This window comes from Marmota marmota, unplaced genomic scaffold (genome assembly GCF_001458135.2).
Source record: "Marmota marmota marmota unplaced genomic scaffold, marMar, whole genome shotgun sequence".
NCBI lineage: Eukaryota > Metazoa > Chordata > Mammalia > Rodentia > Sciuridae > Marmota > Marmota marmota.
The window spans coordinates 24,728,367-24,746,365 of NW_026000037.1; the positions used below are offsets into that span (position 1 = coordinate 24,728,367).

At 41.9% G+C, this 17,999-nt stretch overlaps 1 protein-coding gene across 1 annotated transcript; it reads right to left on the reverse strand.

Moving 5' to 3' along the window:
• Positions 1–432: 432 nt before the first annotated feature.
• On the reverse strand, positions 433–8,726 carry LOC107136676 (cryptic protein-like). Its single transcript, XM_015478960.2, has 6 exons — positions 8,704–8,726; positions 8,363–8,412; positions 8,099–8,269; positions 7,234–7,348; positions 7,018–7,127; positions 433–745 (listed from the first exon to the last, which is right to left on the reverse strand). The coding sequence occupies exons 1-6, from the start codon at positions 8,724–8,726 to the stop codon at positions 624–626; spliced, it is 591 nt and encodes a 196-aa protein (XP_015334446.1). The 3' UTR covers positions 433–623.
• Between the last annotated feature and the right edge of the window lie 9,273 nt (positions 8,727–17,999).

The window sequence follows — 17,999 nt, forward strand, 5'->3', positions numbered from 1 at the left end:
AGATTCTTCCCTTTATGGGGATGTTGTGATCATCCCAGGAAGGTGCTAATTATAGCTGCAGAAAAGGAGCCATGGGTGCCAGGCTGTCTGCTCCTGCAATTGCTCCCTCTCCCCTGACTTTCTCTATTCAGGGAACATTTTTAGGCAGTTGCTCTTAGTCAAATCCACAGCACAGGAACACACACACACACACACACACACACACACACACACACATTGGACTGACAGTGAACAAATGGATGAGATGTGGTATTGGTAAGACACTGGGAATGAGGGCTGCTCAGAGAGTGGCAGTGTCTTTAAAGTCTGTCGGGCCTCTTCATGTACACTCTGAAACTATTAGAGAGGAATTCTGGGTTCAACAAGCCCACACTGTAATATTCATGCATGAACTCAATGCAGAACTTAAAATAAGGCTCAGGAAGCAAGAAAGGCTCTTTCATATTTATTACATAGTACAAATATTCACCTAATGGTTCACTTTGTAGAAGAGTAAGCAATTCTATTATTTACAAGAGAAAATTAAAGAGGATGCCCAAGTCCTGGCTTTCCTACTGGGAACACAGTGGCTCTTGTACCATAATCAAGGTTTAGTCTTCCAAGTCCCAAGAGGGAGCTTCTGTTCACTTAGAGTCTCCTTCACAGACAAGGCACTGCAGGAGGGCACAGGACAGCAGGAGGAGAAAACTCAGTAAACTATATGAGCTTGGCCCATTGGCATGTGAGGGGAGAAAGTCTTTCAAATCTGAAAAAGAACAGGGAGAATACACTGTTATACACCTGGCTTAAAGGAATGAAATAGAAATGCTTGTATCTGTTCTTCTAAAGGCACTCTTCTGCCTTGCCCTCCTCACCAGAATCTGACTCTTGGGCCCTGCTTCAGGGCTGGCAGTTTGGGAGGTGGATGGGGGGGTGTGAGGAATCTGTGTTCAATGCCTCCTTGAGAGGAGATCTCACTGGAGCACAGTGTTCAGGGGCAGCCCTGCCAGAACTCAGCTAGGGGAAGTGTGCCATTTAACAATTGGGACCAGTAGAACAGACTTAAAACAATGCAACAAAATAAAACAGCCTTCAAACCATCTGCTGCAAAGATAGTCCAAGTTTTCCCCAGATTAGTTCTAACAATATTGCTTGTAAGTAGGAACAGAGTTTATTAAATAGGAGGATGCAGCAATTCCTAAAGTCACGATCATTTATTGGAACATTTCAGGAATGCTGGGTACATCCCTCACATTAAGACATCCAAGGTGGCTACAAAATTTTTTAACTTTTTTTAATCTCTCACTTTGTTGGTCAAAGAACAAACATACAACCAGAGACATGAAAAATTGTGCTCTATATGTATACTATGAATTGAAATGCATTCTGCTGTCATATATAACAAATTAGAATAAATAAATTAAACAACAACAACTTGAGCATATTCCCCATTTAGTGGTGGAAGCACAGTTGAGTGTGCACAAATTTTATTTTATTATTATTATTATTTTAATATTTATTTTTTTTAGTTTTAGGTGGACACATATCTTTTTTTTTTTAAGAGAGAGAGAGAGAGCGAATTTTTTAAATATTTATTTATTAGTTTTTGGTGGACCCAACATCTTTGTATGTAGTGCTGAGGATCGAACCCAGGCCGCACGCATGCCAGGCGAGCGTGCTACCGCTTGAGCCACATCCCTAGCCCGTGGACACATATCTTTATTTTATTTTTATGTGGTGCTGATATTTGAACCCAGTGCCTCATGCATGCTAGGCGAGCATGCTACCCCTTGAGCCACATCCCCAGCCCCAAATTTGATTTTATTTACATCTTCCCTTCCAGACATGAACAAGACTCACAGACATGATGAAAATCTCTGGACCTTTTAATAAATCTTGCCCATGGCCCACACAGGTGACAGAAAGTGGGTTCCCCTTTGTGGAGTGGACTGGCTGAGAAATATGCAAAAAAATCACAGGCCACGGAAAATAGATTTAAAGAGTGGGGCAGGACAGCTCTTCGACTTTAAGGGTGGAGCTTCCATGCTGGAAAGAGAAAGTGAGAGCCTGAATTTGTTTTATTTATATGGGGGAACTTTAAAGCTTTTGCACAGATGTTCTTAGTCAATTAAGGTAGGAGGTGGGCTGTCCAGTTCCCAGTGGGTCACGCCCAACTCTGGAGCTAGGAGATCTGTCTTCCTAGCCTAATGAAGACTGAAGTCACGTGTATTGTGTATCCCTTAAGTGGGAGGGACCACAAAATAGCATACAATGCCAGACCAAAATCTCCTTGGCTCAAGGCTGAGTGAAGACGCTAAATAGCTCAGGAGTGGCTTCCCACAGATAAATGTATATACAAGGTCATAGTAAATCATCCATCAGTATCAGAGTTTCCTTTTGAGTATAACATAAAATAACAGTGGGTCGAAAAATCATTGATCATGATCATTAGGTTCACCTGTTGCCTGTTCATCAACCCCCCTTCACCACCAGGACACAGGAGCATACCTGAGCACCTCCTTCTGCAGCCCCCCTCCACAACAGTCCTCACTCATCTGTACCCTAGGAGTCCCCTTTCTGGTTCTCTGAGCCTGGGACCCCAGCCCTGGGCAGCTGAATGGGAATTTCTGAGGTGGTGGGGCTGGGCAGGAATCTTGCTTAAAATCCTCAGTGGTGATGACCATATGAACCTGCCAACCCCACAGGCAAGTTACCAATTCCATCACATCATTCTCACATCAAGACTGGGGGTGGGTGTCTGGCTGGGCTACTTAGCACATGCCAGCGTGGCTTGCCCCAGACAGGCACAAATAGTGAACCAGTGATATGGACAAGCAGTGGCAGCAGGGGCTCCCCAGACCTGTGCGAAAGTGGGCCACAGTGTGATCTGCTCAGATCTAGCTCCAGGGACCAAGGTCAGGCCCACTCCAGGACTGAGTGCTACCTCCCTGTATCACTCCACCGTGGATGAGAGTGCCAGATTCCCCAAACAGGGAGCCTACCAGCTGGGTCCAGGTGAGACTGATGTTGACAGGTCCTTACACCTGATCAGAAACTCTTCTGATGAGAAAGGAGTCAGTATTAGGTCCATGATGACCTCCCCTTGGGAGAAGAGAGCAGGCTTCCCTAACAGGAGAATTCAGGTCCCCTTGGCTGTGACTTTAGTCAGCTTTGTGAATCTGTAAAGAGGGTTAGACTAAGATAGCTGCTCAGTTAGGGGTCCCCAGATTGGAGATGTGAACACCATGGAATGTGCTCCCCAGAGGGCCTGAGGTCACTCATGAGTTTATAAAGAAAAATATTAGAATTTCCAATTCTAGATTTATGGAAAAAATTAAAAATATAATTTAATAATATTTACGGTGCTTACTAAAATTGATAAAATCAATGATTTTGCTATTCTCCATCATTTTATGTCACACCAAAAGGAAACTCTTCTACCAATGGATGGTTTATTACTGTGAACTGGGAGTGTTATTATATACTTATTGAAAGGTCCTTCTCAGCTGGGTATGGTGGTGCACACCTGTAATCTCAGGAACTCAGGAGGCTGAAGCAGGAGGACCACAAGTTCAAGGTCAGTCTCAGCAATTTAGTGAGACCCTGTCTCAAAATAAAAAAAATAAAAATGGCTGGGGATGTAGCTCAGTGGTAGAGTGGTAGTGGGTTTAATCCCCAGTACAAGAAAATAAAAATAAAGAAGGTACTTCCTAGACTTTAGACATAGCAGAGATCTTTGTCATTATGAGTCTTGTGCATATGTGAAAAGGAAGATATAAATGAAATCAAGTTTGTGTGGGCTCAGCATGGTAACGGTGTCTTCACTGCTGAATGGGGAGTATACTCAAATTATTTTTTACTAATGAAGTTTTTGAAGACCACAATGAATGAGGATAATATCACCTCTCAATATGAGGGCCAAACCCAGCATTTTTGAAATTCTTCAATTTGTAGCTACCCTAGAATCCCCTGGGAGCCAGAAGGCTTCCTCGCCTGCCCTCAAACCCAGGAAAGCTTGCCCACAGAAATGACACCAGTCACAGATAATATCCTAGGAAGGTAGGACAAAGGCTCAGAGTTGACTGGGTTCTAGGACCTTTAAGGCCATCCTTACGGAATCCGAAAGGCTGAATCTGGCTAATTTTTGTTAATTTGTTTGTTGGTTATTATTATTAATTTTTTTGCCAGAAATGCATTTTTTTTTTAAAAAAATTGAGTTTACAGGGGTTGGGGATGTGGCTCAAGCGGTAACGCGCTCGCCTGGCATGCGCGGGGCGCTGGGTTGGATCCTCAGCACCACATAAAATAAAGATGTTGTGTCCACCGAAAACTGAAAAATAAATATTAAAAAATTCTCTCTCTCTCTCTCTCTCTCTCTCTCTCTCAAAAACAATTGAGTTTACAGTAAGTAAATATAAAATAAAATTGAGTAGCTTGACTTGGCCCCACCTCACATTTGTGTTACCTGTCTATCTCTTGAGTTTGCTACTTCACTGGGCCATTACATAGGTACCAAATTTTAAATTAATACTAAAAAAATCTATTTTAGCATTGGGGATTGAACCTAGGGTCTTGAGCTCCACCATCATCCCTAGAGTATTTGGATTTTTTTTCCTTGTTTTTGAACTGCTAGAGATCATACCACGTCCCCCCTGCATGCCAGACAAGTGCTCTACCATTGAGTTACACCACCAGCCTTTCAATTAGTTCTTGATGCTAATGACAATTTCTTGGTTCTCTGCTTCATAGGTAGCCATCCTGTTGGTCTAATTGAGATGAGCTTGAGCTGGTTTAAGGTCTAAGCAAAGACTCCTTTTATTCTCGAACATCAGTCAGAGTGACCCCTGGAGACCCTCAGCCTGAAAATTTCTGAGTGGGTGGAGTAGCATAATTTTACATCATATTATCTATTTTCAATCCCTCCCATGCATAGATGTCTTTCCCTACTATTAAAATGATATTGTGAAAACAGTTTTTCTTCTATCTATCTCCCATATACTCTTGAAAACATCATAAAAAGCTATTAAAGGATTTAGACCATAGCCACATTTTCAATATGCTAAGCAACACTATCAAAAATATCTCCATTCTGGCCTGGGGTTGTAACTCAGTGGTAGAGCACTTGCCTAGCACGTGTAAAGCACTGGGTTCAATTCTCAGCACTGCATATAAATAAATAAAATAAAGGTCCATCAACAACTAAAAAATATATTTTAAAAAATCTTCATTCTTTTCATATTGAGAATTAGTCTTATATGAATGGCACAGTGGTTAAAAATCAGGTCCTATTTGCTACCTATGGGAGTTAACCTCTCTCTAAGCCTCAGTCTCCTCAAATATAAAAAGGTATAAAATATACTTCATAGGCTGTTATGAGAATTAGATGAGATAATAGGTATAAAGTGCCTGAAACATAAAGAGCTAACAAATGCAGTTATCACCATCATTATCAGTCACATCCTGCCATTTGATCACTATTAGCAGTCGTCATCATCACCATTTTAACTCGCCTAGAGCAGAATAGGTCAACCAGCATAATGGTGTTACCCTTTTTTCTGCACCTGACAAACTGCTCTGAAATGAGACTGCACCGTACTATTTTATCCAGTTTTGATGAACAGAAGTCACATTTTCAGAAACTGTTGTGACTATTCTTCGCAGAAAGACAGCAGTCTCAGCCCTAGATGCTTTGAATGATATAAAATAGTGATTAAGATAATACTGGAACCCAGTTCCTGACCTGATGGCCTTGCATAGAAGCCTGACTCCAGCTATGACCTTCCTCAAATTCCTGCTGAGGAAGCGCTTGCAGGTGGAATCTGACTTCATCTGTGAGGGACTCTGTGTAATTCTGATGCCTGTCCCTAAAATTTATGTCCTTCACTTTCTGATCATAGTAGGAGCAGTTAGTGAATCAAAGGCATGGCCCCAGCAAATGGGACAGACCATAGGAGAGAGAGGACTTTGGGGAAATGTAGCTTGCATGAAAGGGAGGGAGAGATGAATAAGGTGCTAGAATTTCCTCTCCACTTGCAGGTGCAAAACTAGCTGAGGAGAAGGGAGTGAGTGATGGGCCAGGAGGGAATGAGAGCTGTGCCTAGACTCCCTTGACTCCTGGTCCCACTCAGAAGAAAAGAGAGGCGTGAGAAGGTGGGTTAGAAATTGAGCATTCACTGAGTGTGCTTCTCCATTAAGGACCCACCAAGGTCAGAATGAGGAGAAGACAGTAAATGGGGATGAAGGGCTTTCCCTCCTGGTTGTCCTGGCTGTCTTGTTTGAGGGGGAGAGAAGTGGAATTGAGGGGCAGTGCAAATATTAACTGTGTCGCTCCACTGCTGGAAGAGCCCAGTAGTTGACTGAGGTGGAGGGAAGGGCAGGAAAGAGGCTTTGGCCTTAGTCTCCCCTCTGGACACACTGCACAAACTACCGAGGATGACACAAACAGAGGCCCATGACTTGGGTTGAAGGGCGGTGTCTTCACTGACTGTGCTTACCACTGCTCATCCCAGTTAGCACCTGTTGAAAAGCAGTATTGAAAAGAGACAGGGCCCGGGCTATTGGATTGAAACGTGGTGCCACCTCAATTAGCTTTTGCAGCCTGACAAGAGAAAGGGTGCAACTGCCCAAGCCTCCAGAACCCAGGTCTGATCCCTTCTGGTTCCAGTGCCCTCTGGCGGGAAGAGATGGTATTGGCCAGTGTAGGGACATTTTCAGAGATTTATTCAGCTACCCTGACTCCCAGGTTCAACACTGCTTACCAGCTTGTCATCGCTGGAAGCTGCGCGCACAGTAAAGAACGCACATGTTAAACCCAGCAATCCGGACATGAGAAACCTTAAACAAAATTAGTAAATAATAATAATAATAGTTCACTGGGTAAGTTACAATGAGTGTGGTTTTCTTCAGGAATGAATTTAGTTTCTTATTTCTGGGTCGCTTGGCACAAGAAGCTGTTGTTTGAGTCCGTACTCAGGATGAACCACAAAAAAGGCGCAAACGCACAAGTGTGTCAAGAGCAGAAGTCTCGGGTCCTCTTACCACAGCGGCCGAACGTCTGGCGGGGAAGACAATGTAGGGCCCCAAAGACGCACCTGCACAGGCGGCAACCACTGAAGGTCCAGGCTCCATGCACCAGGGCGCCGCAATCGCTGAGGAGGCGGACACCAGGCATCAATGCCTAGGTCCACGCACCCTGCCCGCAGCGCCCCCTCCTGCCCCTTCCTTGGGTCGCGTCCCCCGGTCCCCAGCGCCCACCTGCGCCTCTGGTCGTGCTCGCAGTAGCGGCCTGTGAAGTGGGCTGGGCACACGCAGAAGCTGCCCAGTACACAGGTGCCGCCGTTCCAGCAGCAGCGCTGTCGCAGGGACGCACCTGTGGAGGCGGGGAGGGTGGGTGAGTGGGTGTCGCTCAAGTTTAATCCCAGCGCACAGTGCAGGCGCTCCTCCTGGTCCCGGGGAGAGTTGGCCGAACTCGTGACCGCCCCGTGGAGGCAATAAAGCTTTCCGTTAAGGGTGTTTGCTTGGGCAAATCCTGCTTGTTAATTTAGGGATTAAAAACAAACTACCCGGGGTGCAGGAGGTCAGCAGAGTCCGGTGACACACAGCAAATTGGATTTTTCTCTCTCTTTTCACATGTTAAAGTCAGTGGCTTTACTGGACAGGGATTGAAGAAGACAGGCCTCCCAAGCAGGACCACCCACGGGTGTGGTGACGCCAAACCCAGAGAGGCCCCCTGGGGACGCGGAGACTGGAGCCCCAGAGTGTGCGATAAGCCAAACCAGGTCCACTATTATCTTGGTTTGGAACGTTTGTCTTAAACACATTTAAGTCACAGTTCTCTAGACCTGTGGAAAATAACCATTGGAGATCAAATGCAACGTTTTGCCAATGAAATAGTCAAACTTTTAAAGGAGGAAATTTCTCACTAGGAAATATATTTTTGCTTTGCAGTGATTCATAACTTGAACATGCCGAGATGTTCTCTCTGGGGTTTCTTATTTTTATCCCCAATTTATCCCACGGATTTTTGTTAGTTTGTTTTGTTCTGTTTTTCGAGACCCTATATATGAGTCCACCGACTTTGGAGAAAAATGTTTCCGGGGTCGGGGACGCCTAAACTTACGCTCTCCATAAGCTCTGGAATAGGGAGAACCCCGCAGCCACCAGTCCTCTTCGCTCCCATTCACCTCCCTGAAAGTACTCAGAGTCCAGTTGAGGGTTGTCTGCTGGAATTTGGGGGCTGCAAAATTTTTTGCTTCTTCTCTGCCACCTTTATGTTTCCTTCTTTGATAACCTTTTCAAAAACATTAAAAATATTAGACCGATAAGGATTGAGAAACATATTTCATGAAATGAAAACTGAGACTATGAATAAAATGCATCTTACTGTTTCCCAAATGGATGCTCTGTAATGCCAAACCCATCATAAAGAGAAGCCTAGAATATTTAAAGAAAAGTATTAAAGTTTGAAAGAGTATAAGCAGAACTTCATATTATACATATAAAAATGTAGTGCAATCATACATAACTACACAAAATATTTAGCACAGTAAATGTAATCAGTTTGTTACTTGTATATTTTGACTAATGTTATCATAGCTAGAAAGATTTTGAGATTCAAGTGCACACTTCCTTTAATGAGAAGAAACTGTCATGCACGCATTGCAATTTATCCTGAGAATTTTAAACCCTCATCTTGGCTCTAAGATCTAAATGACACTGTTTTACCTGACGTGGTGCCTCCAGGTCATTTTCCCACTGACACGCCTGGTCTCCTGTCATTAATACATTGAAGATCAATTTCCAAGGAAGTTGTGTCTGAGCAGTTTTTGCATTGGAAGGTATCTTTACTCAGAACATAGAATAGGTAAGTATGGAAAACACAGGCATTTCCTTCCCTCTGTCTTGTCTAAGAGAAGCAATGATGAGATCTTTGAGCTCTGCTGTTGAAGCCCAATAGGCGAGGGCCTGCTGTGACATCCAGGAGTCTGAAGGACTGTCCCTCAATGAGTCCTGGCTAGGAGGGGGTGGAGATATGGGCTCACCCCCACCCCCACCCCCAGCAGTATTTGCAATCCTAACTTCAGCAGGGGTGGCCAATCCCTGGGGTAAAACATTGGTGACCAAAGTGACAAACCTTCTATCACTGGAAAACAAAATTAAGACTCTAACACAAATTAAAAAATGGAGATTTTCTATTGCATTCTCCTGTACTGGGAGTTGTGAGAGGGCTCAGCTGGAGAGGAGACATAACCAGTAGCTGGGGTCCCAGAAGTCATGAATTGTGAGCATGAACGTAAAGGAGGACATTTCAATCCCTTACTTCCATAGATGGAAACTTTGCCCAGTTTGGGAACAGCTGTACCCATTTACTACAACACTCCTTTGGGAGAGGTGCTAGTCCTGCTCCCAGGTAAAAGGCAGTAAAACTGACACTTTCTAGAGGCTAATCCTCTTGATAGTTAGATCTTTGAAAAATGCAAAATGCACATATATTATGAGAAACCCACTGGTCATAGCATGCAGAGTCCCCTGTGCACAGGTGAAACTGCTGTACACATTTGTCTGATGAGCCTATCTGAATCCAAGAAGAGAGAGACTTGGATGTCTCACCTGGCACTTTGTAAGTCTCAGTATTTCTAATTGTTTAAACTGAAACTCTGGTTCTTTTATCAGCAATAAAAAGGACACCTTGGAACTCAGTGTGACAAATTGTTGTGTGACTTTAATTTAAAAAAAAATTTTTTTTTGAAAAATCATGTTTCTTCCAAAGTTGAAAGAGTCTTTGACACTATTTGATTTCTTACGCATTTAAATGTGAGTCTTATTAAATAGAATGTTAAAAGTAATTTAATTATATGTAAAAAGTAAGTACATTTTATGACTTTGAATTAACAGAAACTTCTGTATGAACTAAGTGTGTTATGTATTAAAATAAAAATTATTGAAATAAAGGACTGTATTTCTTTATATAAATAAGTTTTAAAATCATCCATGTAACAGAATGCTGTGGAAAACAAATATTTCTGATAATACTAAAGTTTTAAAAAGAAACATCTAAAATCTAATCCCCCCTATTCAACTTTTTTACAGTGGACATTTCCAAACACATACACAAGCTGGGAGAATGATCAGTAAACTCAGGTTCACCAATTAAGTATTAGCCTTTGCCAATCTTATGTACCACAATTATTTTCATTGTGGAGTTTAAAAGCACTTGCTTGTTTAAAAGCACTTACCCCAGATGTTGAATTGTTTCATATCTAATAAGGTTTTGAAAATCTGCAATTTATAAATGGAAAATGTAGAAAAAGGAAAGGAAATGTTTGCTTGCAAGACAGGTTTGAGTCAGAAAATGAGGGCTGGGGTGTAGCTCAGTGGTACAGGGCTTGTCTGGTGGGTGCAAGGACCTGGCAGGGGGTAGGGGAGAGGGAGAAAGAGAAGAGAGGTAGGCCAGCAACAGAATGTCCCAATTCTGTTTACTTAAGATCAGCTCTGGGGATGGGGCAGGGCTGAGTGCCTGCAGTGATAAAGCTGCTGATAAACTATTTTTCACCATACTGTTACTCCATGCAGAGCTTTGTTGTCCTTTGTTGTCTCATTTGCTCGAAGGTTTTACAAAAAGAGTTTTGCATTTCAGTGCTGAGGAGCTGCCCTGTTTGTGATCAACAAAGCCCAGCAAGTAAAGGTTGCCTGGGAACAGCTGGAGTGGGGGAAGGTGGGTCCTTTGCCTTGGGGGAGGTCCTCTCCCTTGTTATCAGTTGTAAACAGATAAGGTAGGAGCCACCAATCCAATCTCCAGTGGATGCCCTGACTCATTAGATGGTGGGAACTGGGACTCTCATGCCAAGAATGGGCACTGTCCCTTGTCATGTTTTCAGCACATCAAACATTCACAGAGGAAAATGCTCTGTAGCAAATTAGGTGTGAAGGAATTCCGTGAGAATTACTTTAAAGCTGAGGTTTTCCTCATCAGCTACTCACTGGGTTCCATGGGGGAGTGAAAATGTCTTCTCTCCATCCTCCTAGGTGCTTTGGCTTGGCTACTTTGTGTCTCTATAAATTTTTCTTTTCTAGGTATTTCATGTTAATGAAATTATACAGTATTTGTCCGTGTGTGTATGTGTGTGTGGCCGGGGGTGGGGTGGGGATTGAACTGGGGACCTCACATTCTAGGAATGTGTTCTACCAAACCTATGCTTGTCCTTTGGCACCTCACTTCTTTCACATAGTGCGATGCTTTTAGGTTGTAGCATGTATTAGAACTTTATGTCTTTTCATAAGTGGAAAATATCTCATCATATGTATATTCTCCATTTTTGTTTATCTGTCATCTGTTCATGGATACTTGGGTTCTTTCTACCTTTGAGTAGAGCAGAGAGGGAAAATGGCCATCTACACACCAATAAGGGAAGACAAAATTTTGATATTGGACTTCCAGCCTCCAGAACCATGAGAAAACAAATTTCTGTTCGTTAAACCACACAGTCTGTGGTATTTTGGCATGGGCATATGAGCTCATACCAAGGTTTTTGGGTTTTTCCTATTATTTTTTTCTTTTTTTGTTGCTGTGGACTGAATTCAAGGCCTGGCTAGTCTAAGCACATACTTTACTACTGAATTATACCTCTAGCCATATTTTTTTCATTGTTGTTACATATTATGTGTATACATATACACACATAATATATATATATACACACATATTATGTGTATTAAGTCATTTTGGTGTGACCAAAATACTTGTGGAGAACAGCTTAGAGTGTTGCTGGAAGCTTGGTCCTTTCCGTGATGCCAATATAATGATGAGGACATGGTTTTGAGGAAAAGGAAAAAGAAGTTTTATTGCTTTGCTAGCAAAGGAGAAACACAAGGGACTCCTGTCCCAGAGGCTATGATTTTGCCCATCAGCAGGAAGAGGAGGCTTTTAAAGAGATGATTCAAAGACTACATTCCACATGCTTTCTGAAGTTGTAATTCACTTGTTAATTTGGAAGATAGTCATTTCTGAGATCTTCCAGTACCATCCCCAAAGTCTGGATTATTTCATTCCTATGGTGGGTATGTACTTAGGGACAGATAACTCTACCTAGGATGGGGAAGAAAGGTAATCCTGTTTCCCCTAAGATTAGGGAGGGGGAGAGATTTGAGAGGAGCAGGGAGAGAGGAAGAGAAAGAAACATGTCCATTTAAAAAAATCAGTTGCAGGGACAGAGCTGCAAGGGTAATATTCAAAGCATAAAGTGGAGCACTGTTACAAGAGGAGGAAAAGTTAATTTGGGTTCATGGTTTTGAAGGTATCAGTCCATGATCAGCTGGCTCCATTGCTGTAGTCAAGAACATCATGGTGGAATGGTGTGGAAGAGGAAAGCTGCTTAGCTCATGGAAACTGGGAAGGAGAGGGAGAGAGGCAGGGCACCAAAGATAGCAGGAAACAGTTTTATTTGGCCGCAGCCAGGTTCAGGGGGCACAGCTTTTGCTGTAATCAATTAATCCCCTGAACCCTGAGTTCAGGGAGTTTCAGAATTTTATACCCAGCATGTAAGGGGAGGGCCTCAGAAGTTCACAGTCTGCAGAAGTTCACATAAAAGCAGCTTTTTCTTTCATTGTTCTGGGCAAGTTAACTCTTCAAGGACAACACCTGAGTAGGGGAAAGCTTCTTCTCCCCTTTCTTTCCTCCCCCTGCCAGCTGTTACCATGGAGCCCATTTGTAACTTATCTTAAAAATGTAGACATCTCTGTGAAGCCCAGCTCAAGGCCAGAGGCCTTGTTTGCACATTTCTTCAAAGTACTATACTGGATATGTTTGTGAAAAACTAGTAAGGGGGTGTCCAGCACCTGCAGTGCTGGTATCTTTTCGGCCAGTGGCCAAGTTAACAGGGTGACACGAAAATAGGAAGTTTATCTACATTGGACTCTTTCACAGAGACTCTTTTGCTGACAGTCCTAAAATCAGCCATGGTGAAGAGGGCTTTTCTGTGGAGAAAGGGGGACAGTCCACGCTCCTGTGCTGGTGGACTAGACCCACTTAAGAACACCTCTCAGCACTTTCCACTTCACTCCTGAATCATTCCTGGTTTCCTATCAGTTGTATAAATATGAATTTCCTTGACCCATTTTTAATTAAATACCTTATTTATCCTGTGTGTTATTTAGCTTTTTAATTACTGTGACAAAATACCCAAGACAATCCACTTAGAAGGAGGAAAGGTTTACTATGGTTTTGGAGGATTCAGTCTATAGTTGGTTGGTTCATTACTTTTGGGTCTGTTAGTGGTGGGGTACATCATGGTGGGAGCATATGAAAAATGATGCTCATCTCATAGAGGCAAGAAAGCAAAAGAGGGAAGCAGAAAGGGACCAGGGTTCCAATATCCCCATGATACATCCCAATGACCTAACTACCTCCCAGTAGGAATCCTCTGAAAACAGAGGGAAGACCAGAGGAGCAGAGGAAAGAGATGGAGGAAGAATGAGAGAAGGTAGGAACTGTGGGGTGTAGTTGACAAATGATGTTATATACATGTATATATGAATATATCCAGTGAATTTCACTTTTATGTCTACCTATGTTGCACCAATTGAAAAAAGCAATAAATAAGTAGGAGGAAGATGAGGAGAATAGAGGAAGGGGAACAGAGATGGGAGGAGAGGAGGGAAAGAGGAAGTACTGGAATTGAAATGAAGCAAATTATATTCCATGCATGTAGCATTACGTCAAAATCAACCATGCCATTATGTATAACTATAATGCACCAATAAAACTGTTTCCTGCTATCTTTGGTGCCCTGCCTCGTTTTTCCCTACAACAGGAATAGTAGGGATGGCTCTGTAAACTAAGAAACCATAAATGAGGCCAAAATAAAAGCAAAGAAAGTTTATTCTGATGCAGAATAGATCTGAAAATTGGCAAACACTGGCTCAGTTTTGAAACTGGGTGAGGGCCCAATAAACAACCAAAAGAGCAATCTTTAAGGAAGATAAGTAGGATTGTGGTTAAGTACAGTAGTTGGGAACTGCTGTCAACCAGGGTGGTTATGAATTTTGTAAATTCATTGGAATGACCAAGTTATTTGACCAGCATTTTTAGATATTAAAAATTTCTTACCTCTGGCAGTCAGTTCCTGACATGATGTTTGTATGGCAACTTAATCATGTCAGAAAAATCTCTAAGGTTTAGACAAGGATTTCTGCTCTCTTTTTGACCATCCTGCTGCCATTTTACTTTTTAGTGTTATGAACATATTGTAATGAGGGGCACCCTACAGATTTATCGAATTGAGTAAGTCAAGGCAAATACAAGGTCAGAAGCTGAGCATAGAGATTGGTCAGGAAGTGCTGGAGGCTTTAGCAGAGAGAAGTGAAACCATTAAAGAGTTGTCCTTAGGACAGGGAAAAGAACATCATGTAACTGCTAGCAGCATTAAAGACCATGGTCCACCACACTAGTGAGGGAGAAGCCCCTGTACCCTCTTTGCAAAGCTGAAGCATAGCTCTTTCCTTTACTTTCTTTTTCTTTTCTTTTCTCCTTCCTGCTTTCCTTCCTTCCTTCCTTTTGTGATTGGGATGGAACCCAGGAGTGCTCTACCACTGAACTGCATCTCCAGCACTTTAAAAATTTTGAGACAGGGTTTCACCAAGTTACCCAGGATGGCTTTGAGCTTGTGGCCCTCCTGCATATCAGACTCCCTCACTGTAGTTTTAAGTTTGAAAAGAGTCTGAATGTATTCATCATCAGAGTTCAGTCACAGAAACCAGCGAGGAATCCAGGAAATCAGTTAGGATGCTTGGCAGGAAGGTAATAAACGTTGACTTGGAGAATGGGTGGATTTTTGTTAAAACTGGGGTTTTCAAAAAAAAAACAGGTACAGAAATGGGCCTAGGAGAAGGTTCTGGATGTCAAGAAGAGAATTTGTTAGTCCGTTCAGAGGCAAAGACAAACTAAGAGGCTGCTGAGCACCAAACTCAGACTCTCACACGTCCAGTTGTTTTAGATAAAAGCCCAAAGAGGCTTGCGTTCAGCCATTTGAGACGGGCTTACTTGCATTCCCCATGTAACTGTACCCAGATCTGTTAGCCATAGATAAGATAAACCTAGGGTCTTCAAAGACCAAAAATCTTTGCTGCCTTTCAGAAATCTCTGACCTAGTGCTGCCCCACTGTGCTTATGAGCTGAGGTCACCTGGACTCTCCCCAGGATTCCATCTACCTCTTTCCCTGGCAAGGGGTGTTCTGCACCATGATCTCTGAAAGGTTTCATGCTATGAAGAACTTTTTTTTTCTTTTTTAAAATTTATAGCATTGTAATTATATGTAATATTTGGGTTCATTTTGACAATATAATACATGCAAGGAATTTGATTTCAATCCAATTTCCCCATCTTTTCCTTCCCCTTTCTTCCTCTTTTATTCTATTGATCTTCCTTTCACTCCTTTATTTATTTTTGACGGGTATTTTCTACATAGAGGTGACATGACCTTTGGCACATTTTTGTATGTATGTAACATGACTTTATTAAGTTTATTACATATTTCTTCCCGTTCCCTGCTTTCCTCCCCTCTTCTTATTCTCCTTCTACTCCACTGATCTTCCCTCTCTCTTCTTCCACCGCCTTCTTTCCCTTGTTTTGGTCTAGTGTCCACATACAAAAGAGTTTTCTTTTCAACTCTTGATTTTCTAAGTCTGGCTTATTTCACTTAACATGATGTTATGGTTTAGATATTAGGTGTTCCTCCAAAGCTCGTGTGTGTGACAATGCAAGAACATTCAGAGGTGGAATGACTGGGTTATGACAGTCTTGACCCAATCAGTGAATTAATCCCTTGATGGTGATTAATTGAAATTGAAAATGGAAACTGAAGTTGGGGAGGTTGTGGCTGGAGGAGGTGAGTCATTGGGGGCCTGCCTTTGGGGTTTATTTTTAGCTGGTAAGTGGAGTCTCCTCTCTCTCTCTCTCTCTCTCTCTCTCTCTCTCTCTCTGCCTTCTGATCATGATGTGAGCCTCTTCCCTCCACCACACTCTTCCACCATGATGTTCAGTCTCATCTGGAGCCCTGAAGAATGGAGCCTGCTGTCTATCCACTGAGACCTCTGAAACTGTGAGCTCCCAAATTAAACTTTCCTCCTCTAAAATTGTTCTTGTTGGGTGTTCAGTCACAGCAGTAAAAAAGCTGACTAAAGCATGATTTTCTCCATTTCCTTTCATTTACCTGCCAATGCCATAATTTCATTCTTCTAATTTAGGACTGAGTAAAACTCCATTGTGTATATATTCCACAACTACTTGATCCATTCATCTATTGATGAACATCTGGGTCGATTCCATAATTTGACCATTGTGAATTGTGTTGTTATAAACATTAAAGTGACTGTATTGCTATAGTATGCTGATTTTAGTTCTTTGGGATAAATACCAAGGAGTGAACTAGCTGGGTCATATGGTGGTTCCATTCCCAGCTTTTTGAGGAATCTCCACACTGCTTTCCAGAATAGCTATATTAATTTGTAGTCCCATCAGCAATATATGGGTGTACCTTTTCCCTACATCCTCACCAACATTTATTACTATTCATGCTCTTGATAATTGCCATTCTGACTGGTGTGAAATAAAATCTTAGGGTAGTTTTGATTTCATTTCTCTAATTGCTAGAGGTGTTGAAAATTTTTTTCATGTATTTGTTGGGCATTTGCATTTCTTCTTTAGAAATATTTTTGTTTAATTCCTTTGCCCATTTATTGATTGGGTTATTTGTTTTGTATTGAGTTTTTTGAGTTCTTTATATGTTGTGAAGGAGTAGTTGGCAAAGATTTTCTCCCATTCCACAGGCTTTCTCTTTACTCTGTTGTTTCCTTTGGTGTGCAGAAGTTTTTTTGATTTGATGACATCTCATTTATTGATTCTTAGTTTTATTTCTTGAGCTTTAAGAGTCTTGTTGAGGAAGTCGGTGTCCGCCTCTATATGATGAGTGCTTTCTTTGAGCAGTTGGAAGGTTTCTGGTCTAATTCCTAGGTCTTTGATCTGTTTGATTTGGCTTTTGTGAGGGTGAAAGGATCTAATTTCATTTTTCTACATGTACATATCCAGTGTTCCAAGCACCATTTGTTTAAAAGGTTTTCTTTTCTCCAACATACATTTTTGGCACCTTTGTCAAGAATCAGTTGGCTGAAAATATTTGGGTTTGTCTCTGTATCTTCTTTTCTCTTCCATGGTCTCCATGTCTATTTTTTGATACTGAAGCTCTGTAGTGTTGAAACTGGTGTTTTGAGATGAGACTAGATTCCTGGCTTCCTCAATTTCCTTCTAGGTTCTTGTCTTGCAAATTTTGAAGAATCAAATCCATGGACAATCACAGAAGTGAAGAATAAACAGGGCAGGTTTATTTAAGGGAGAAGAGAGAACTCCCACCATGCATGAGGGGTCCTGATAGTAGGAAAAAAAAACAAAAACATTTTGGTGTTGCCAGCCTAGAAACTTACATATGGTTCTGGGCAGAGCATGTAGCAACATGTATGTAAAATAGTATTGTCTTCCTTTCCATCTGGGTCACCCCCACCTTCCTTTCTATAACTTCCATCCAGGTCACCCTCACCTTCCATTTCTCACCTTTGGGATAAAGGAGTTGGCTGGAGGTATTTCCACAGGTAAGCCTCAAGGTTTTTTACATTTGAAAGAAGACTTGATGGTTCTCTTTAGCATCTGCTGGTTAGCTTCCAAGTATTATTTGAGATCAGGTATTGTGATGCCTCAAGCATCACTTTTCTTGTTCAGAGTTGTTTTAGCTATTCTAAGTCTCTCATTCTTCCAAATGAATTTAAGGACTGATTTTTCTAGTTCTGTGAATTAATGTCATTGACACTGTGATAGGTATTGCATTGAATGTGTACATTGCTTTTAGTAGTATGATCATTTTGACAATATTAATTCTGTCCATTCAGGAACATGGGAAGTCTTTTCATCTTTTGAAGACGTCTCTAATTTCTTTCTTCAGTGTTCTGTAGTCTGATTGTTGAGTTCTTTCACGTC

Excerpts from the sequence above, each read along its gene's own strand:
- LOC107136676 (XM_015478960.2), bottom strand. The coding sequence starts at position 8,726 with ATGACCTGGAGGCACCACGTCAG. Across the intron at positions 8,413-8,703 it reads ACCTGGAGGCACCACGTCAG|GCTTCTCTTTATGATGGGTT; the intron begins GTAAAACAGTGT and ends TAAATATTCTAG. Across the intron at positions 746-7,017 it reads CCAGACGTTCGGCCGCTGTG|ATTTGAAAGACTTTCTCCCC; the intron begins GTAAGAGGACCC and ends GTTCTTTTTCAG.